The sequence below is a fragment of the Pelobates fuscus genome, chromosome 12 (assembly GCF_036172605.1).
Source record: "Pelobates fuscus isolate aPelFus1 chromosome 12, aPelFus1.pri, whole genome shotgun sequence".
NCBI classification, from domain to species: Eukaryota; Metazoa; Chordata; class Amphibia; order Anura; family Pelobatidae; genus Pelobates; species Pelobates fuscus.
In genome coordinates this window covers 108,360,381-108,384,330 of record NC_086328.1, presented here as the reverse complement: position 1 = coordinate 108,384,330, position 23,950 = coordinate 108,360,381, and the positions used below count along the sequence as shown (strand labels likewise).

The 23,950-nt window shown below is 40.6% G+C and overlaps 1 protein-coding gene across 5 annotated transcripts in view; it reads right to left on the bottom strand.

The window, feature by feature from the left end:
- NAV2 (neuron navigator 2) overlaps window positions 1–23,950 on the bottom strand; it is a 322,958-nt gene that overhangs the window by 173,558 nt on the left and 125,450 nt on the right. For 4 of the 5 annotated variants that reach the window (XM_063438395.1, XM_063438397.1, XM_063438396.1 and 1 more), the window contains exon 1: window positions 18,107–18,846. The exons of the other annotated variant lie outside the window; for it this stretch is intronic. In XM_063438395.1, coding sequence (XP_063294465.1) covers window positions 18,107–18,361 — 255 coding nt within the window. In that variant the 5' untranslated portion in view covers window positions 18,362–18,846. Of the gene's footprint in view, window positions 1–18,106; window positions 18,847–23,950 lie in introns of those variants that run through there. 5 annotated transcript variants of the gene reach the window in all.

The following is a 23,950-nucleotide window of genomic DNA, read 5'->3' as shown; positions in this document are numbered from 1 at the left end:
ATTCCAGGTTCTATAAAAAGCAGCAGTCGCTGCCCATTTAATGGCAGCATAGAAATAAACATTCTGCTTCTACTCCAGATGTCGGTCACTCCCTATGTAGTACAATAATCCTAAATTGTAAAACAAGGATGGTTCGTCTCACAGAATGCTCAGCCATCCAAATGACTGGCTGAGAGTTCACAAATATTTGGCCTGTGAAGATTAGATATGACTGATACTAAAGTATGTGTGCAATTCATTAAGTCGAAACGCCAATATAGTGTTTTATTATCTTTAATATTTAACAAAATGACGTTCGATAAAATAATATTTACACTGTAATTATTTCTATCCTGGAGTTGGCTCCCTGTCTATCATTTATATAGAAAAGTCAATTAACAGGAGAATTTGTCTAATTCCGCCACTTTGGACTTTTGCAAAGTTTTGTAATTTTATTTTTAATTTGATGTTTAGTGAACAGATCCTTCATTATTTTAAGCACAAATATGGAGTTTACTGTAACCTTAATATTTCAAAAGGTGACGTATAAGACCATGTCAGGAGAACTTGCAGCAGGCACCAAACAATAAAAACCACGGGGCGGGGCCGGGCGGCCATGCTAGCAGGCTGCAGGTCACTACAGCTCCTGGGGAATTCAGCTAATATTGGGCAAATACCCACTAAACCCACCTGAAACACCCTGGAAAATCGTGGCACAAGTTCCTGGAGTGTCCCGGTGCAGCTAGAGCACCTGAAATCGGGTGGATCTGGGTCCTGGTGAGATGCTCTGGGGACTGGGGACTGAGGCCTACCCGGGAGGGGAGTGGAGCAGACGGCCGCTGCCTCGCTTTCCATGCCGTCTACAGTGAACCACAACACGACTCGAACCCTCCCGGCCCCGTTACACCCCCCTTTGGAACGCTGGGGGTAATCCCGGTCCCCACCGGGCAGCCAAACATCCATAAGGCGATCCTGGGCGACGACCGCCAATGACTACCACGCGGCCTCAACAAAATGGCCGAACGAGATGCGACTACCCCACAGGCCGCGCTGATGCAGTCCCCACACACCACGTAGCCAAACCCATAAACAACCCTGGACTGCAAATGTGGTGGAGAGGAGAAGAAGACAGCCAATAACGCTACTGCCTATTCACACTGCAAGCTCAGTGCAAGCCCCAAACGAGAGCACCTCACTTCAACCTCCTAGCAACAAGATTGTGGGCGGCCACTGGAGGAAGGCCCGGAACAGACATCTCCTCGCAACAGCTCTGCTACACAGCTACCCACACCGGGACACTCTGGTCTGCACAACGCGTCGATACTCACCCCACGACTGGGTAACACGACCATAGCGACCCTCGGATACTATGCCCGGTGGCGGGCCGTCGGAACTTAGTGGACTTTGGGTGCCAGCGGGGTATATCCCCATGCCTGTGAAGAGGATACTTCTCAACAACGTGCACGACGCAAGTAACGATAGCTGTCCTACCTCCCCACGAAGAAAGACATGGAAGGCACAAACCGCCTCACCAAAGGGCACTCTGGCGGCACTCACCGCTACACGGACATAACCATTAGTAATGTCTCAGACAAACCTGCAACACCCTTACTACCACTGATGATGACCCAATGTGCCGCGCTCTGCCCGGTGGTACCTTATCGTATGTTACTTTATTTTGTAATACTCTTACCTTACCTTCTTTGAATAATCGTCCTAGTTAAACTATTTGCTAAATATAAACGTCTGTTTTTAACTAAGCCTGTGACCCTACAACCTTACAGTAAAGTTGGAAATGTATATCTGAAAAAAAACGGGAAAAAAAAAACACACACCTATGGCACACCGCAGTCAACATTTTTGCACCTGAATTGCTATCGATATCATATATAATACTGGCAACTAATTAAATTCTAAATTCTTGGCATCGTAAAGCTTTGATTTAGTGTGGAGTAAAAAAAAAAAAAATAATAATTCAACAATACATGCGTAAATGCAACATGCAATGACACTTCCAATTATCACTAATTCTAGGTAAATCTAGCATTCGAAACATAGTGCTTACCTGTGCCATCTTTTCCCATGCCCAAGGAGTGAGAGGCCAACTTTGTGGTCATTTAGCTTCAATATTGAACCAATACACTAAAGTACCATAAGGATAACACACGGGAGAAGTCATTCTCTCTCATAAGAATGAAAGGGCCGTCAATTTACACAGCGATTCCTGGGTGCAGCCAGCTCGTTCTGGCATTTAAAGGCAGCATTCTGCATTTTACTGTATAGCCAGGGGCGCATTTCATTCAGAGGGGAGCAAGAGACTTGGGAAGATGTCATCCTCGCTGCAGAACACGGAAATGATCTTGGCACGGTTACTAGTAAAGGGATTACTATGCCCATGTCTAATAAGACAGGAAAGAATGAGCCGATCACAAGCAATGCTGGTGGCTTTAAATGTGGAATGGCCTTTTAAATAAGGCTGTAAATCTTCAGATGGGGCACATGAATGCCAGCGATATTATGATAAGAAATTAACCAGGAACGGTACACTTGGATTTTACACAGCTCTATAAGCACACCCTGTTTTCTAGAGTTTATTATCGCACAATCTAATTTGTTTTATTGACCAGTGAAGAATAAAAAGCTGAGTTAACCCAGCTGGGAATCAAACCTGTGGCACAGATGCTGCCAGCAGGAGCTTTAGCCACAGATGTATCTCGAGGGAAGGCAAACATTAACTGATTTGAGAGAGTTTTTCAAAAATGGAAACTGCTGGCATACATGGCAAAGCTTAATGGATCATATCTAACTCCTGACTTTTCTATTGTATCACTGAAGCTCTCACTACAACACAGGAAGGCTGTGAATCAAGACATGTTTTCTAAAGAGGTTAAAGGGACACTATAGGCACCCAGACCACTTCAGCTCACTGAAGTGGTCTAGGTGCAGTGGCACTGTCCCCCTTAACCCTACCATCGTAATTATTGTAGTTTCTGAGAAACTGCAATAATTACCTTGCAGGGTTAAGACTTTTGATTACCTAACTGACACTGGACGTCCTGACGCTCTGCATGACAACATCCGGCATCAGTCGATGCTTTCCTACGGGGAGGGCCTACTGCGCTCGTGAGGTTCGCAGTGCATGCGTATTAGTGGCCCTGTCAAGTGACATTTGAGGGGTAGGAGCGTCGAGCAAGCACAAAAATCTGGTACAGCAAGGAATTATTAACCCTTACAATGCGAGGGAGGAGGGTGTAAGGGTTAATAAACCCTTCCTAGCACTATAGTACCCCTTTAAAAGGTCAGTATAAGCACCATAACCACAACTTCAGCACTTTGATTTGAAATGTTTTGACACTTAGCCGGATCCCCTGATCTCCCGCGATCTAGTCCCTCTTTAGAGCTATCGCTAATGTGGAAGTTACCTTTCTGCATAACATAGTTTCATAGTAATCTAAATTGAAAGATCCATCAAGTTAGCAATATCAACATCTGTCCTTGCACATAATTAATTGGCTGAGAGTGTCAGCTGACAATGTCAGCCAATGAATTCTGTCTAAAGTTGGACAAAATAAATACAGAATTGATGCAGAAGGGGGAACATCCGCCGCTTTAGGAATTCAACCACACTGTTTATAGATTGACACTAAATTAAATGGTTAAGCACTTTATTCTAGAATACCTCTCACTAAAATATGGATGGCAAATTAGCTGCATTTTTGGCAACCCTAAATCCTGTACTGGTCAAACAAAATATATTTAAAGGAATATTATAGTTTCAGGAACACAAACATGGATTCCTGACATTATAATGTTAAACTATTTAAGTTACCGGCCCCCCTTAGATGTCAGTAGAAAGGTATTTAAACTCATCTTTTTTCAATGCCACATTAGTCTAGCTCCGCCTCCATAGCTGGTCTTTATGATCTCAGCCAAACCTGTGCTTTTCCATAGGCTATTGTGCATGCGCTGAAAATGCAACACTGCGCCAATCAGCATCTCCTCATAGACATTCATTGAATCAATGCATCTCTATGGGGAATGCTTTGAGCCCTCATGCTGAGTGTAGAGACGCTGAACGCCAGTGCTGCATACTACGCAGTACTGGCACAGAAAGCATATCTAGTGTACATCTGGATGACTACCACTAGAGTTGTTACTAGCAAGTAAAGTTAAGAGCCAGGCTTTTCAATGTTAAATATGCAATTCTTAAAGGGACGTTACAGTCACCAGAACCACTACAGCTTAATGTAGTTGTTCTTGTGTCTATAAGCTGTCCCTGCACACTTTTCAATGTAAACCCTGCCTTTTTAGAAAAAAAGGCAGTATTTCATTGTTACTTAGTAACACTTCTAATGACAGTCACTCAGATGGCCTCTAGAGTGCATATTGCGTCAGTGCTGTACAGTGTGCAGCACCTACATTTAGCGTCTCCATGCTCTGCGATTGATTCAATTCATCTCTATAAGGAGATGCTGTTGGCGCAGCATGGCGTTTTGCCTATTGGAAAGCATTATATTGGCTGAGATCAACAAGATTGATGATCAGTCATGGAGGCAGGGCCAGCTCCGACGAGACCAGCACAGCGTGGGGGGAAAAGGTGAGTAAAAAACCCTTCTGTTGTGATTGGAGGGGTACCAGTCACCTAAGCACACACACTCACTCACTGACAGAGACCCACTGAAACACTCACTCAGACACAAACGCTAATGTGACCACCCAGTCTCCCGACCTTTTGGGAGAGCTTGAATGGTTCGGCTTTTGCTGTGGTCCAGTGGGGTTTCAGTCATCTCCCTGCTCTGCTCCATAGAACGCTGTTTAGTGATGCCAGGGCCGGAATGACGTCATATTCCAGCTCCCGACATCACTAGAGAGCGCACGAGGGAGCAGAGCAGGGAGGTTACAGCTCCCTCACGCACCTGCCCGTTTGGCTCACTTTTCCATGAGCCTCCCCCACCCGTGCACACGCCCACCCACCCTCTCCCTCAGCTGGCCGGCCGACCGTCTGCACGGCAATCTTCTCCCTCAGCAGGCCGAGAGACTGCATTACCTAAGCAGAGCGGCCGACCGCACGTAATGAGCCGGTCGGCCGCCTGCACTCATAGGCAGCCGACCACCTCGGGGGCTAAATGGGCAATCAAATCCCAGGCGCCAGGACAAAAATTCTAGTAGCCATGGTGACCTGGCGCCTGGGGTTTGTCGAGCCCTGACCCATACAATACACAGAGCTGGGAGCAATAAAAAATATTCCTATACAATACACAGAGCTGGGAGCAATAAAAATATTCCTATACAATACACAGAGCTGGGAGCTATACAAAGACACATATACAATACACAGAGCTGGGAGCAATACAAAGATTCCTTTACAATACACATAGCGGGGAGCAATACAAATATTCCTATACAATACACAGAGCTGGGAGCAATAAAAATATTCCTATACAATACACAGAGCTGGGAGCTATACAAAGACATATACAATACACAGAGCTGGGAGCAATACAAAGATTCCTTTACAATACACATAGCGGGGAGCAATACAAATATTCCTATACAATACACAGAGCTGGGAGCAATACAAATATTCCTATACAATACACAGAGCTGGGCACAATATAAAGATACCTATACAATACACAGAGCTGGGTACTATACAAAGATACCAACACAGCAACACAGAGATCCCCAATCTGTTCATGTATCTGTATAATGCTCCAGCTCTCTCATGATTCCATCTTCAATAGTGCTCCTGCTATGCTAACTTTAGATTTCTATTACATGTTGCTGCTGGTATGAAACAGCTACCCCAGCTCTCAGCACACACAGCGCACAAGGTTAAAGCATAACGATACTGTTGGTCTCCAACCATGTCATTTTTGCCTCACTATTAGCTCTCAGCACACCGTGTACACAGGGTTAAAGCAGCGGGATACTGATTGTCTTTGCACATGGCAATATAATTAATCCGCAGCGGTAATATGAAGCCAAGAAGTAGCTGACATAGTTAGCAGAATCACCTATCATTACAGATTAAAGCAGATTCAAATCAGAATCATATCAGTACTCAGAGTCACAGCCCCAGTCCTGCATATTGAAGCTTCACAACTTTACAACTAGCCACAGCAGGAGGATCTCCGGTCTGAGCTGTAGAGTGACTGAACACTTCAAAGAAGTTGGTGGACATGTTTAGAAGTAGTTATTAAAACTATTAGTGATAGGCAGCATAGTGCTCTGTGTAAAAAATGTCCCCCTCCCCTTTTCATAACTGAGCTTTACTGACTTCATATATATTAATTATTATTTATCAAATATTTTACCAGGAAAGATACATTGAGATTTCTCTCGTTTTCAAGTATATCCTGGGTGATATTGATTATGTATTTGAGTTACGGTAATTTCCGAGGGCTATTGGGGGAGATAAAAGGATATCTCACTTACATGTATCAGGGGCGAGGAGCTGCTGTTGTACTCTCAGTATGTTGTTTCCAAGATGGCTTCTTGCTTCTCACTCCTCACTCCTGTGGGTACTATATCCCCACCCCATGGTGCTGTCAGCCAATGATGGCCCCTGATTAGAGAGGCCAATAGCATGCCTCAACGCTGGCTCTGCTGCCCATATTTATTTGGCTTACCATTCTTCCCTCCTGAAAAATAATCTTAGTGTTTCTAAACTGCTGCAAAAAAATGTTACCCACATAAAATGTGATGGGGCAATGCCCCAAGTGTCATTATGAAATAATTCTCCACTGCAGGTCTGGAGGGCCCGGAGCACACTCACTGTGAGGGAATTCCATCAATGGCTAGTGAAAATCTTGAGCCCTGGTCATAGCATATATTTTATTGGTGGGATTGCTATAATATGTATTTAATGGAATGGGCGGAATAACCACGGTATGTATTTAATGGGAGGGATTGCCATACTATGTATTTAATGAGAGGGATTGCCATACTATGTATTTAATGAGAGGGATTACCATACTATGTATTTAATGGAATGGGTGGGATAACCATGGTATGTATTTAATGGGAGGGATTGCCATACTGTGTATTTAATGGGCAGGATTAACACAGTATGTATTTAATGAGAGGGGTTGCCATACTATGTATTTAATGGGCGGGATTAACACAGTATGTATTTAATGGGAGGGATTGCCATACTATGTATTTAATGGGCGGGATTAACACAGTATGTATTTAATGGGAGGGATTGCCATACTATGTATTTAATGGGAGGGATTTCCATACTATGTATTTAATGGGAGGGATTAACACAGTATGTATTTAATGAGATGGGTTGCCATACTATGTATTTAATGGGAGGGATTAACACAGTATGTATTTAATGTGAAGGATTGCCATACTATGTATTTAATGAGAGGGATTGCCATACTATGTATTTAATGAGAGGGATTGCCATACTATGTATTTAATGGGCGGGATTAACACAGTATGTATTTAATGGGAGGGATTGCCAATACTATGTATTTAATGGGCAGGATTAATACAGTATGTATTTAATGGCAGGGATTGCCAATACTATGCATTTAATGGGCGGGATTAACACAGTATGTATTAATGGGAGGGGTTGCCATACTATGTATTTAATGGGTGGGATTAACACAGTATGGATTTAATGGGAGGGATTGCCATACTATGTATTTAATGGGTGGGATTAACACAGTATGGATTTAATGGGAGGGATTGCCATACTATGTATTTAGTGGGCGGGATTGCCATACTATGTATTTAATGGGCGGGATTAACACAGTATGTATTTAATGGCAGGGATTGCCATACTATGTATTTAATGGGCGGGATTGCCATACTATGTATTTAATGGGCAGGATTAACACAGTATGGATTTAATGGGAGGGATTGCCATACTATGTATTTAATGGGCGGGATTAACACAGTATGTATTTAATGGCAGGGATTGCCATACTATGTATTTAATGGGCGGGATTGCCATACTATGTATTTAATGGGCGGGATTGCCATACTATGTATTTAATGGGCGGGATTGCCATACTATGTATTTAATGGGCGGAATTAACACAGTATGGATTTAATGGGAGGGATTGCCATACTATGTATTTAGTGGGCGGGATTACCATGCTATGTATTTAGTGGGCGGGATTGCCATACTGTGTATTTAATGGGCGGGATTAACACAGTATGTATTTAATGGGTGGGATTGCCATACTATGAATTTAATGGGCGGAATTAACACAGTATGGATTTAATGGGTGGGATTGCCATACTATGTATTTAATGGGCGGGATTGCCATACTATGTATTTAATGGGCGGGATTAACACAGTATGTATTTAATGGCAGGGATTGCCATACTATGTATTTAATGGGCGGGATTGCCATACTATGTATTTAATGGGTGGAATTGCCATACTATGATACTATGTATTTAATGGGCGGGATTGCCATACTATGTATTTAATGGGCGGAATTAACACAGTATGGATTTAATGGGCGGGATTGCCATACTATGAATTTAATGGGCGGAATTAACACAGTATGGATTTAGTGGGAGGGATTGCCATACTATGTATTTAGTTGGCGGGATTACCATACTATGTATTTAGTGGGCGGGATTGCCATACTGTGTATTTAATGGGCGGGATTAACACAGTATGGATTTAATGGGCGGGATTGCCATACTGTATATTTAATGGGCGGAATTAACCCAGTATGGATTTAATGGGTGGGATTGCCATACTATGAATTTAATGGGTGGAATTAACACAGTATGGATTTAATGGGCGGGATTGCCATACTGTGTATTTAATGGGCGGAATTAACACAGTATGGATTTAATGGGCGGGATTGCCATACTATGAATTTAATGGGTGGAATTAACACAGTATGGATTTAATGGGTGGGATTGCCATACTATGTATTTAATCTTCAACCTATTGTTCCCGTAAGTTTATTTGTAATTGTCCTATTTATAGTTAAATCCCCTCTCATAATATTGCAAAGCGCTACGGAATATGTTGGCGCTATATAAATGGCAATAATAATAATAATAATAATAATAATGGGAGGGATTAACACAGTATATATTTAATGGGAGGGATTAACACAGTATTTATTTAATGGGCGGAATTGCCACAGTATGTATTTAATGGGGCGTGATTACCATATTGTGTGTTTAATGGACAGAATTGCCATTGTTTTGTAACATACACATCACACAACACTGAAACTAACTATAAGATATATAGATATTGGGGAATTGATTTCAAGTTAGACTGTTAAGTGCAATATTTGAAAAGCCTGTTATTGAATCAAGAAATATAAACAGTATATATATGTGTATGATACCTTAGAGTAAATAACAATGGTATCTAAATATACTTATACTTATCTGATAAAATCAAGAACAGCCTCTCAAGGTCGTGGCCCAGTCCCGACCTTTTACAACATATACAAAGGCAAAGGAGAAATGAGATACGGCTGTATACAATCTAAAATAGGAACAGAAAAAGATACATAGTGTAATACAGTAAAACACAAAAATGATGCGCCAAGATAATATTGCACTCACGAGATTGAAGTGAATAATGCGCCTGAACAGGTGCCTGCCCCAATACGTTTGGGCGGCTGGGTGTCTCCACTTTCCACTGGAACTCCAAGCGGACCAAGAAATGGACTGAGACTTCAGTAGAGGTAAGTAAAACAAATATGCAGATTTATTGTAGAAAAAGGCTACAAATAATAGCCGTATTCAATAAAAGTATAAATAAAAGAAAGGTCCTACGCGTTTCGTTCCCATGCAAGGGAACTTCCTCAGGGACCGAAATTCAAGTAAAATCAATCAATACATGAAAAAGTGCATACAATACTATCCCCCCAAAGAGTCTCTTTAAATAGGCTAAGCCTATAGTTCATTGGTGGATCCGGTGGGAGTTACCATTGATTGTAGATCCTGTTCAGTTGCAGGGTATTCATCAGACCTGTTCAGGTGTAGAGAGGTGTTCCAACATTCGATTTCGGCGCCAAAACGGAAAAACCGGAAACCGGAAGTAGTATTCCGTTTTCACTTCCGCGTTCCATTACCCTGTGCGTTCCAACTCAAAGATGAAAAGTGGTTAAGCATATCGCCACCTAGAGGTCGCCTAGGGTATAGCAGTTTTAGAACATTTGCAGAAAACAAGCACATTATAAAGAATGTCTTCCTAATAAAGATGATAATCATAGTGCAATTATTTGGATCCATATAACTGAAACCCTCAAAATAATCAGTGTTTACTTAATTTTCTACTGTCACAATTAAATGTATAACAGTCACATTTGAACTCTTTAATAGTTAGATTATATGTGTATTGCTAATAGTGGAAAACTTTTCAATAGCATTTTGATCATATGCGATCAATAAATTTGATGAAGCATTCTATAGCTCAAATGATCATATTATATATAGGTGCTAAACTAAATAATAATTAATAATGTCACACTTAAAGGCTACCAGGAAGTGCATATACAATGTGTAGAATAATTATCAGTATCAACGTCCTAATATAAACTATGTTGATAAATTCATTATAAATATAAACCAGTGTTACATAACTTTATTTATTTTGTGCTCGTATAGATTCATGTAGTATATATATTATAAAAAACGGATCTTAATATCCATAAAGATTCCTTGTGTAATGTATCTTAATAATTATAATAGTATCCAATGTTTGATTATCTTTTATAGAACTGTTCCTTATTTATTTAAGTGAATTTGTCTCACATATTCCAAATGTCCTGACCTTTGTCATAAAGGAAAGGAGCATACAGAAAAAAGGAAGGGGAAAAATAAACAAAAAAGGGGGGAGGAAGAAAGAGGAAGGGGAATCCTTCCCATGAGGGCACCATCACGGGGTCACCAACGGAAGATAATTATATTAATCAAGGAAGCATATGAGGTCAATATCATGATTGAGTCCCTTTGGATGGAGGGTCTGGAGTTTGTGTATCCAGTATGTCTCGCGTTGTGATAGTTTTTTAAGTCTATCCCCCCCTCTCCAATAGGGCAATACTCTCTCAATTCCCACACACTTAAAATGAGAAAAAGAAAAATGGGGGCAAGCGTTGCAATGAATAGGTACAGAGTGGGTCTCGAGTTTCTTCTTTATATTATTGAGATGTTCCATTAATCTTATTTTGAGGATCCTTTTTGTACGGCCTACATACTGTTTGCCACACGGACACTGCAGTAGATAAACGACATAGTCCGTGTGGCAACCAATATCCGTCCTGATATTAAACTTTTCTCCTGTGCTGAAACTGCAAAAGGAATTTGTTCTAAATACCAGGCTTGTAGTACAAGCCTTACACGTGTTACAACCTCTAAAAGATCCCAATGTTGTAGAATTATTTGACTTGGTAGGTTTAAGGGCATAGCTGGGAGCTAACATGTTTTTAAAGTTTTTATTTTTCTTATAGATGACTCTAGGCAGTTGTGATAAGGTAGCCCCCAACACCGGATCCTGCAGCAAAATTGGCCAATGTTTTTGTAAACATTTTTTGATTCTATTGTGGTCGGTGTTAAATTGTGTCAGGAAGGCTGAAGAAAATTCCTTCACCTGAGGTGTATCTGTCCGAGGTTTATCTCCCAATAGTTGGTTTCTATTAACCTGTCTAGCTAATCGAATTTCTCTATCTAGAGTGTTTTTGTTATAACCTTTCTCCAACAATTTCTTTTTCACATGTGTAGATTGAACATCAAAATCCTGGCTATCGGAGCAATTGCGCCTTAAGCGTGTAAACTGGCTTCTCGCAATGCCCCTAAGCCAGGGTCTGTGATGGCAGCTCAGCTGATGTACAAACCCATTCCCATCGGTGGGTTTGAAAAAACACTTGGTTCTAATCTCTCCTCGGTCAATGAACAAGGTGAGATCCAAAAAATGGATCTCAACCTTGTTCCAGACGGGGGACAGCACCAAGTTATAAGTATTCAGATTAAGAAAGTTAACAAATTCCTGAAATAAAGAAGAAGAACCTCGCCAAATAATAATAACGTCATCTATATACCGCCGCCAGAGCACCAGGTTCTCCCTCCAGTCATGACCAGACCATACGTATAGGTCCTCCCACCTTCTCATATAGGTATTGGCATAACTGGGGGCGAACCTGGTGCCCATGGCGGTCCCTGTGGTTTGTAAATAAAATTCACCATTAAAATAAAAATAATTGTGTTTCAAAATGAAATTAACTGCACTCAAAAGAAACTGTTGGAGGTTACCTGCTAAGTTTGTGTCCTGTGACATGAAATGATTCAACGCCTCTAGTCCTAGGTCGTGATTAATTACTGTGTAAAGAGAGGTTACATCCAACGTGGCCCAACTATACTCAGTGTGCCACTCAATGGACTCCAATTCCTGCAAAAAAGATTTAGTGTCCTTGATGTAGGACAAAGCTCCTTGAGCATATTTTTGCAGGAAGGAGTCTGCAAAAGCTGACAGATTTGCAGTAAGTGAGTTGACACCACTGATGATCGGGCGTCCAGGAGGATTAGGTAACCTCTTGTGCGTTTTAGGGAGGAAATAGAAAATGGGAATAACAGGATTTTTTTGGAACAAAAAATCAAAATTCTTTTGGGATATGATGTCATTATTCTTTGCCTCCTCTAAAAAATTCCTTAGTTTCAGATTAAAATGTAAGGTGGGGTCATTTTTCAGGATCATGTATGTCTCTTTATCTCCCAAAATATTGGAAGATTCTTCCAAATAATAGGTAGTGGTCATGAGGACAATCCCCCCCCCTTTGTCGGCCTCTTTTATGACTAAGTCATCTCTTTCCATTAGATTTTTTAAAACATTTTTCTCCCTACGTGTGAGATTGTAATCACGTGTTTTTTGTTTAGTTGTAAGAATATGGAATTCTTTTTCCACCAGGTTCTTCTTCTTTATTTCAGGAATTTGTTAACTTTCTTAATCTGAATACTTATAACTTGGTGCTGTCCCCCGTCTGGAACAAGGTTGAGATCCATTTTTTGGATCTCACCTTGTTCATTGACCGAGGAGAGATTAGAACCAAGTGTTTTTTCAAACCCACCGATGGGAATGGGTTTGTACATCAGCTGAGCTGCCATCACAGACCCTGGCTTAGGGGCATTGCGAGAAGCCAGTTTACACGCTTAAGGCGCAATTGCTCCGATAGCCAGGATTTTGATGTTCAATCTACACATGTGAAAAAGAAATTGTTGGAGAAAGGTTATAACAAAAACACTCTAGATAGAGAAATTCGATTAGCTAGACAGGTTAATAGAAACCAACTATTGGGAGATAAACCTCGGACAGATACACCTCAGGTGAAGGAATTTTCTTCAGCCTTCCTGACACAATTTAACACCGACCACAATAGAATCAAAAAATGTTTACAAAAACATTGGCCAATTTTGCTGCAGGATCCGGTGTTGGGGGCTACCTTATCACAACTGCCTAGAGTCATCTATAAGAAAAATAAAAACTTTAAAAACATGTTAGCTCCCAGCTATGCCCTTAAACCTACCAAGTCAAATAATTCTACAACATTGGGATCTTTTAGAGGTTGTAACACGTGTAAGGCTTGTACTACAAGCCTGGTATTTAGAACAAATTCCTTTTGCAGTTTCAGCACAGGAGAAAAGTTTAATATCAGGACGGATATTGGTTGCCACACGGACTATGTCGTTTATCTACTGCAGTGTCCGTGTGGCAAACAGTATGTAGGCCGTACAAAAAGGATCCTCAAAATAAGATTAATGGAACATCTCAATAATATAAAGAAGAAACTCGAGACCCACTCTGTACCTATTCATTGCAACGCTTGCCCCCATTTTTCTTTTTCTCATTTTAAGTGTGTGGGAATTGAGAGAGTATTGCCCTATTGGAGAGGGGGGGATAGACTTAAAAAACTATCACAACGCGAGACATACTGGATACACAAACTCCAGACCCTCCATCCAAAGGGACTCAATCATGATATTGACCTCATATGCTTCCTTGATTAATATAATTATCTTCCGTTGGTGACCCCGTGATGGTGCCCTCATGGGAAGGATTCCCCTTCCTCTTTCTTCCTCCCCCCTTTTTTGTTTATTTTTCCCCTTCCTTTTTTCTGTATGCTCCTTTCCTTTATGACAAAGGTCAGGACATTTGGAATATGTGAGACAAATTCACTTAAATAAATAAGGAACAGTTCTATAAAAGATAATCAAACATTGGATACTATTATAATTATTAAGATACATTACACAAGGAATCTTTATGGATATTAAGATCCGTTTTTTATAATATATATACTACATGAATCTATACGAGCACAAAATAAATAAAGTTATGTAACACTGGTTTATATTTATAATGAATTTATCAACATAGTTTATATTAGGACGTTGATACTGATAATTATTCTACACATTGTATATGCACTTCCTGGTAGCCTTTAAGTGTGACATTATTAATTATTATTTAGTTTAGCACCTATATATAATATGATCATTTGAGCTATAGAATGCTTCATCAAATTTATTGATCGCATATGATCAAAATGCTATTGAAAAGTTTTCCACTATTAGCAATACACATATAATCTAACTATTAAAGAGTTCAAATGTGACTGTTATACATTTAATTGTGACAGTAGAAAATTAAGTAAACACTGATTATTTTGAGGGTTTCAGTTATATGGATCCAAATAATTGCACTATGATTATCATCTTTATTAGGAAGACATTCTTTATAATGTGCTTGTTTTCTGCAAATGTTCTAAAACTGCTATACCCTAGGCGACCTCTAGGTGGCGATATGCTTAACCACTTTTCATCTTTGAGTTGGAACGCACAGGGTAATGGAACGCGGAAGTGAAAACGGAATACTACTTCCGGTTTCCGGTTTTTCCGTTTTGGCGCCGAAATCGAATGTTGGAACACCTCTCTACACCTGAACAGGTCTGATGAATACCCTGCAACTGAACAGGATCTACAATCAATGGTAACTCCCACCGGATCCACCAATGAACTATAGGCTTAGCCTATTTAAAGAGACTCTTTGGGGGGATAGTATTGTATGCACTTTTTCATGTATTGATTGATTTTACTTGAATTTCGGTCCCTGAGGAAGTTCCCTTGCATGGGAACGAAACGCGTAGGACCTTTCTTTTATTTATACTTTTATTGAATACGGCTATTATTTGTAGCCTTTTTCTACAATAAATCTGCATATTTGTTTTACTTACCTCTACTGAAGTCTCAGTCCATTTCTTGGTCCGCTTGGAGTTCCAGTGGAAAGTGGAGACACCCAGCCGCCCAAACGTATTGGGGCAGGCACCTGTTCAGGCGCATTATTCACTTCAATCTCGTGAGTGCAATATTATCTTGGCGCATCATTTTTGTGTTTTACTGTATTACACTATGTATCTTTTTCTGTTCCTATTTTAGATTGTATACAGCCGTATCTCATTTCTCCTTTGCCTTTGTATATGTTATTGAATCAAGTCTAATAATGTAATGTTCCACCTTCAGTCCCTTTAATACAAATGTTAACGTGACACTGCCTCACACGTGCAATACTGATGCTACACACGTACAGACAGTCACTAAAATGACTTCCAGCACACTGACAGTATCTAGAGATTTTCTGTGTCTCTAAAACTGCGACTAGCTCTGAAATGCTTTAAATGACAACCAGAATAAACCAGAATAATGCCCAGACAATAGAAACTAAGCATACCAGACAGCTATTGCCTTTACACATCAGACACTCTGTATATTAATGTAGGCTTTGAATTGTCCCAGAATCCTCTAGGAGTCACTGCACGATGACTGGGGAGCTAGTGAATCAGGCTATTTAAAGACCATGCTTTTGCTGACAACACATTGACCTCTTTCTGCCAAAAAGGCTTCTTCACATTTCTTACGCCAGCGAGTGCCCCTCTACCTTGCAAATCCGAATTTCTAGAGAGCAGCATTTTCCAGAACAGTTTATTGCAGTTCACGAGGGGCAGCCATAATGTGGCAGTCACCACAAACCGCGATTACTCTGTAACCATGGTAACATACATTGCCACTTTTATATCTTCAATTTCTCAAGAAACAAATCTGCTACCTGTAGCAGTTGCCAGCAGTGTGGTTAACCAACAGTGGCCATGTCTCCCAGCAACTGGAAGCCCTGTGGTTGAAATGCCAGGAAGTGTTTCCAAGTAGCCTGGGCCCATGCAGTTGAATAACTTGAGCCATAACTCTTGGGAGCCAGTGCCATGTCATTCAATAGCCAGAAATTTGGTTGACTAACCAGGGTCTTTTGGGCAACTTCCTTGGATCGTGTCTCATAGTAGCCACGACTTGGTGGATGATCAGCCAAAGGTAATTTCTCTCAGTCACTAGCCATATAATTAATTGGCCTTGGCAATGCCTCTAAGTAGTTGTGACCCCCGTGCAATTAGCTTGGCCAGGGTCTTTCAGTGGTGACTAGCCTGGGTTACACCTCTCAATAGCCATGACCCTGTGATTGGCAAGCCTGTAACTAGACAGGGCCGTGTGGGTATCTGGCCAAGGCCATGTGGGTAACAGTGCGGATGACTAGGTAGGGCAGGGGGGATGACTGGCCAGGGCAGTGCGGATGACTAGCCAGAGCCAGGGCAGTGCAGATGACTAGCCAGAGCCAGGGCAGTGCAGATGACTAGCCAGAGCCAGGGCAGTGCAGATGACTAGCCAGAGCCAGGGCAGTGCAGATGACTAGCCAGAGCCAGGGCAGTGCAGATGACTAGCCAGAGCCAGGGCAGTGCAGATGACTAGCCAGGGCAGTGCAGATGACTAGCCAGAGCCAGGGCAGTGCAGATGACTAGCCAGAGCCAGGGCAGTGCAGATGACTAGCCAGAGCCAGGGCAGTGCAGATGACTAGCCAGAGCCAGGGCAGTGCAGATGACTAGCCAGAGCCAGGGCAGTGCAGATGACTAGCCAGAGCCAGGGCAGTGCAGATGACTAGCCAGAGCCAGGGCAGTGCAGATGACTAGCCAGAGCCAGGGCAGTGCAGATGACTAGTCAGAGTCAGGGCAGTGCTGATGACTAGTCAGAGTCAGGGCAGTGCTGATGACTAGCCAGAGCCAGGGCAGTGCAGATGACTAGCCAGAGCCAGGGCAGTGCAAATTACTAGCCAGAGCCAGGGCAGATGAATAGCCAGGGCAGTGAAGATAACTAGCCATAGCCAGGGCAGTGCCTCTCATTTACCATGACTGGGTATGTAAGCAGAGGGTGAAAGTACCAATTTCTGAAAATCTGGCACTAGGTTATACGCTACCCCAAACCTTAACCGTCTCTGCTGAAAGTAACCATTTAACGTCATTGGGTATAACACATCTTTAACACAGAGATAGTGCAATGATAAAGAGCAATGAAAGAGACTGCACAGAGTCCCTATCCTCTGTCTGATAGGAGTATGAAATACCAGAATTTGCCTATCCCTTGATGGCAGAATCATATTGGGTACAAAAATTCAGAGAGAATACAGTGTGTCAAACATATCAAACATCAGAGGATAATGATTAAAGCACTGTCGTACAATATATCACTATATTTATAATTAAGCAAATAGTCATCTTACATTATGATAGATAGCTAGGTAATAGAGAAACAGACAGCAGTACAAATGTATATCTAAATACATGAACTGGCATTTTATATATATATATATATATATATATATATATATATATATATATATATATATATATATCCCCGATGTACCATACATATATACACACACACTGTTTATTTATACAAATGCAACACATAAATCTAACATGCACACACGATCATGCTTGCACACACACACAAATATCATCTAATATTACACAAGTCATCACGCATACCGTCATGCACACACATGCCTTTAAACACATTCTGACTCATACACACACTGCCATGTATATGGTCAGGCAAGTACATACAAATAGATACTGTTAAGCACACTGTCAAGCATATTATCATGCACACACACACACACACTGTCAAGCATACTATTATGCACACACACACTGTCATGCATACAGAGGAGATCATGCTTGTGGTCATGCAAACACTATCACACGTTTCATCACGTACAGAAGGAAAGGGGTAAAATCAGAAATGGTTTTCCCACCTGGGTATCAAAGTCATTCTCATCAGAATCCACCTTCTGAATGGTGTGACAATCTTCAGCCGATTCATAGCCAAGATGGGGCTTCAGGGGGATTTGGCTGGGGTAGGAAGGCTTGGGAACGTCTGCCTTATTCCCAAATTTAAGGTAACAAGGCTGGGGAATTGTCCTTGCAGGAACATGAAGTATGGGAGTGGCACTATGCACGGGTTTGGGGAGTCCCGATTTCATCTTGGATGCCACCAGAATGGCTGGCATCTTCTCGTCCAGGTCCCTCTCTAGCTTGTCCTCACCTAGACAGAGCCAGGTTCCAATCCAGCAATCCCAGGGGATACAAGCAGATTAAACATGAATTAACAGGTTCTCTCTTTAGATGTGTCACAAACAAATACACATCTCCTCACTCAGCTGTACATCTTAGCCGCAGTCTGACAGAGATAGAGCATCATTTAATTCATTATACAGTCACTGCATCTCTAGCTCTGAGCCAGCTTCACAAACCGGCTGCAGGGTTTACAGTCTTAGCCAAGCTGCACAAGTGGATTAGTATTTCAACCACCAACGTCCTTGGAAATCTGCCTTAGAATAAGCCAGCCTCCTTAGTCATAGTAACCGTGAATGGTGCAGTGCTCAGGAAAAGAAGGCAGAATGCAAATCATGTAATACATACTCCAGACATGTCCCCAGCCAGCACGGTGACAAAATGCCAGGTCTTCAACCTGTGGACTTTAATGCAGTGCCTACGCTGCACACACTGTGTGTGGGTGAAGACTGCATTTTGACAGCACAGTACAATGCTGCCCCCTGATTGGCTAGAGAGCCACAAATCACACTCCAAATATCTCTGCAAAAGAGGTGTGGTTTGCACTGTGAGATGCTCTAACCGTACTAGGGAAAATCAGCTCCACTGCCAAAAGTCCAGTAACTGCCAGGAATATCGGGCTGTGTATGTGAATCACACATTTAAATCATCACAAAATCCTTCTCCCAACCATCTCCAAGAAATCGCAGGCTCGTTCCTGGCAGCCAGGGCAACTGGTGGCATGTCCACAATGAATCAGTGGCATTCCAGAATTGGATACTTTGTTATTCCGTACTTACTAATGTATCACAGGTGACTATCAGAACACCAAACAAATCTAGTTAAAAAATAGAGAGTATTCAGTAAACAGGGAATTGTATAGAAATGACAAGGAAAATAACACATTTCAGATAGGGGAAAAAGCTCATTTTAGGTAATACACCCTCAATGAAATACATCAGGCTGAGTAGAGAAACAGCTGACAAAAATTAACTACTTGCACTATATACAACCAGAAAAAGACACAGAAACACAATGTAACAGTACAATTGTGACCCAGTACCACGCAACACGCAAACACCAGAAACAGACCCACACCTTACAGGTATCCTAACCTACCTGTTCTGAATTTACCCTTCAGAATCCCAATTCATTTAGCTAATTTATCTTCACTGCATCCTGCCTGAAGTCCTCACTGAATTAACCCTTCCCTTTGAGTTCCACAAGACAAAATCAAAAATCATTACTCAAGTCAGTGAAAACAGCTGTAGAAATAAAATGGAAAAAAAAAACTATTTAAAATGAATTAATCATGCTTACAGGCTAGGCAGAGATACCGGTAATTAGATAAGACATAACTAAGGTATGGTATGGAGAGATGGATTTCAGATTGGGATAAGGGGTTGTAGTAAAGCGTAAAGTGCCTGCATTCAAAGTCCTGTGGATTGTAACTCCTATTGCTCTAAGTCTAAACTATAATAAGGGAATGATTGAGAACTCTTGGCAAGTCCCCTGCCCACAAAATGCTTATCCTCACCACACATACACATGGGGAGAGAGAAAAGAAGCCTGTGGTTTTACAGTTGTCCCATGCTGTATTATTGAGAGTGCAGTGATGACATCATAGCCTTGTGCCCACTGGTTCCATCACAGCGCTGCAGGGAAGAAGATCTGTGTGGGTGTGAGCACAGATCAGCTACTCCACCACTATGTTAAAACGGACCGCACTTTACACTTTGTTCATGAGTTACAGGTACATAACAGGAGGTAATGGGAGGTAAATGTACTATTTAATTATGCTGCTGATTTTCTTTCCTGTTTTCCAGATGGCGACGGATCTCCTGGGACTAATGATTTGTAACAATAAATGCTTTATATCAAAGCTTAGGAAGACTTGTCAAACTAGACAATTTTTATATGAACATTAACATGAGACACCTTACTTTACTGCCCCTTTAAAGAATAATTGCAAGAGCCTCTGGTAACAGTTTCCATGGTGACTGGACAGCATGATGCTATTCCAAATAAACCCCATCATTTCTAAACATCGCTTCACGGAGGCCCTTCTACTAAATGGCCAAACACTGCGAAAAGTGAATACGGTTAAATGCACACGAATCAGAGGGATAAATTATTAGCGCTTTAATTAAGGGTTGGGGAATAAAGAATAATAAAGGATGGTAAAGGGAACTTCAGCAACATTTCAAAATCTCATTAATATAAATAATACCGCTACTAAATAAGCGAGTTATAATGCAGTAATAATGTATAAGGATAAAGATTAAACATACGGGAGTGACATTAGGACATCGACTAGAGGTTATGGTATTAGGTTAGGGTGTTTTGACTTTCAGGCTAAAGATTAAAGGGGAACCATCACTAAGGGCCTTTTATGTAGCATTTCATTAACGTTTAACTTTAATAAATATGAGATCTGACAAAATTAAATGTAGAATTCCACTCCCCTATATATTGCAACTGACGGTTGTCTTTATTGTTCATTCTGCTTTTTATTGCGGGAATTCCATTTCAGAAGATCCCCCAAATTTGTGTCAGAAAAAGTGGCGGAACAAATGATAACATTTGTTGTGTCGACAATAATTTAATATAAATTTAAATGGAAAAGAAAAATTGCATGAAAACAAGTTATAGGTGATTTTTAAAGATATATTTTGATTTTATATATATATATATATATATATATATATATATATATATATATATATATATATATAGTTTTACAATTTAATATATATATAACTTCAACAAAGACATAAATTAAGTTAATTATGCATTATTTCATGATTAAATGCATGAATGTTTATCTTGCAAAAGCTGCAGATATCATTTTGTGCTGGGATAATACTCCAATCAGAGGCTTCTCATTGAAGTACTGTGGAGCTTGAATAGTGTAATACTTCATTCAATTGAGCAATTTTCAGAGAGGTAAATAAACCCCTCTATTGATATATTTCAGGCCATATATAAATCTATTGGTATATGGCCTGAGATATACCAATAGATTTAGGATTAAGACATGAGAGTTTTCTGGCTAAGGATCCCAAATTAGATTGGGATTAAATAGTTTGGAATTTCTGATCTGCAATTAAGTTTGACAAACCCTGAAAACAGATTATTTCTTAGAATGGAAAACCTTCTGTTGACGACAATATTTCACAAATGCTCTTACAGCCATAATGCTGGCAAACCATAACTGGAGACGTAGTCCACAACATGTGGAGTGCCGAAGGTTGCCCAGTCTTGTCCTAGAAGTATGCCCGTTTGGCATCAGTGTAACCAAATGGAGCCGCTGTTTTCCAATATCCGTGATTTTTGGTGTGTAGAATCAATAATTAGCCATCCACTCTTGCCATGGATGCCATGGGAATTATTCCTCAATACCCCTTTATTTCTAAAAAAAAAAAAACTTTATTGGCTCTTTGATGTGGCACACCATTATGTATATTACATTGGTAGTATGTATGGATATATACTGCAGAGGAACATCTGATCTCACTGAAAGCATTTTCAGAAGTAATGTAATCACAATATAATTAGTCATCCTAAACTGAAAATATTGTTGATAGAACAAATGTATAACTGTGCAATATATAAAACATTCCATAACAACAAACAAAACACAAATCGGTTACTGTTTTAAGAAGAATTTCCTCATGGTTTGCATGAGAACATAAAGCCCACATTTAAGAACCATCATAGGATCCTATCAATGTTAACACGCTACCTCAGACAGGAGATAAATACATAAACATTCCTTACAGTGTAGATGGACATGGACAGTATGGCTTGGGGTCTCTCATGGACCACATCACAGCAATAATATCCGCCTCTCACGTTGCTCCTCATGTGGGATAAGTCAATGGCTGATGGATTGAACAATCACAGCTTTCACTGGCTTATTTATAATACAGATGATCAAAGCAAACATTAGCATGGCACCGTTCTTTTCTGTTACAGTACGGCCCTAACCGAACGCAAACAGGGGAGGTTGTGTGAAAACCTAGCACTGTTTGGGAACTAAACACCATGCAGGCCCCACTACATCAATAATCTTACAAAGTATGAAGGACCTAAATAAGCCCACAACTAAGGCCAAAATCTACCTCTGGAGTGCAGACTAAATAGGAGGCTGTAAACAGAGTATCTCAGCAAGGTTAGGTTATCAGAGATTAACAGCCTGAGTAGTTACTACCCAACCTCACCCACTGTTATATTTACCAATGGGACATCTAGGGGTAGCTACGTGTAACTATTCATATCTGCAATTCCAAGACGGAACGCACATTCCGTAAAAAAACAAGCTGCCAACGAAAAAATTGGGCAAAATGTATACTAAGTATATTATTCTCAGCGTAAGACTGGAAACTGAAATAAAAATGTCGTAAAACAGACATACCACGAACCAAAAGTAAGTGTTTCCCCCCTTTTACGTTAGCGAAAGATCATGTGATTTTGAATAGTGCTGGAGTTCAAAGCTATTAGCTGTTACAGTGCTTTGTGTTTTTGCAACGTTTGGTGTAGTACCCATTTTACAGTCATAGACACAATCATCTATGTCAGGATAGATTGTTTAACTTGTACGGCTCCGCTCTCATCTTCCTCCACAGTACAATACATCCATGTTATTGTGACACCCACAACTGCTGTCTTTCTGACATGTTATTATATTTAACCTAATCACCTATTTACATAAACCACAAGAGCTTACAGCTAACATTATATGGAGTCAATGCAGAAAGTACTTCAGTATCCACCCAGTAAGAAAGCACAACACAATTTACATTCATTCTTTTTTCTTGTAATTGTCTTATTTATAGTTAAATCCCCCCTCTCATAATATTATAAAGCGCTACGGAATCTGTTGGCGCTATATAAATGTCGATAATAATAATTCTATGACCACATATTAACAGGCAACTATCTCGCTGCTCCATATTAACCCAGGCAAAAGTCCTTTCAAAGGATAGCAGGTAACAGGTGAATGAGAGAAACGGATTTCCCAATTGAATGTGAGTTTCAAAAGTTTGACAGGTTTCACACGTCAAGTGTGTTCACTTATAAACATGTTACCTATGAATAAAAACCCTTGAGGTGTGAAACGCGTTGAGCTACGTTTGCTAGGCACCTCTCAATGGATTTTTAATGATGCGTCAATAAAAGACAAGTATTGTTCATATTGACATGGCTTGCGTATATAGTCTTACATCCTTCCTGTGTAAAACATGTACTGGCTATTATTTTACCAAACATATGCAATTCGGTTCATAAGTAGGGTCCAGGTCAAAAAAGGTTAAGAACCACTAGTTTACGTTCCCTCAAAAGTTGTTGTAATTACTCCCCACCAAAAAACCTGTGCTCGGAGAGAAAGGGATGTTCTCAATTAAAAAGCTGTAAGATGTGAACGCAATGCATCGCGTAATATCGGATAGGATGAGCTACATCATACACGCTAGAAAATGCTGTAACTCAATGGCACAGGGACTTCACAATAAGTTATTCTATAAATCTTCACCAACGTCCACTAA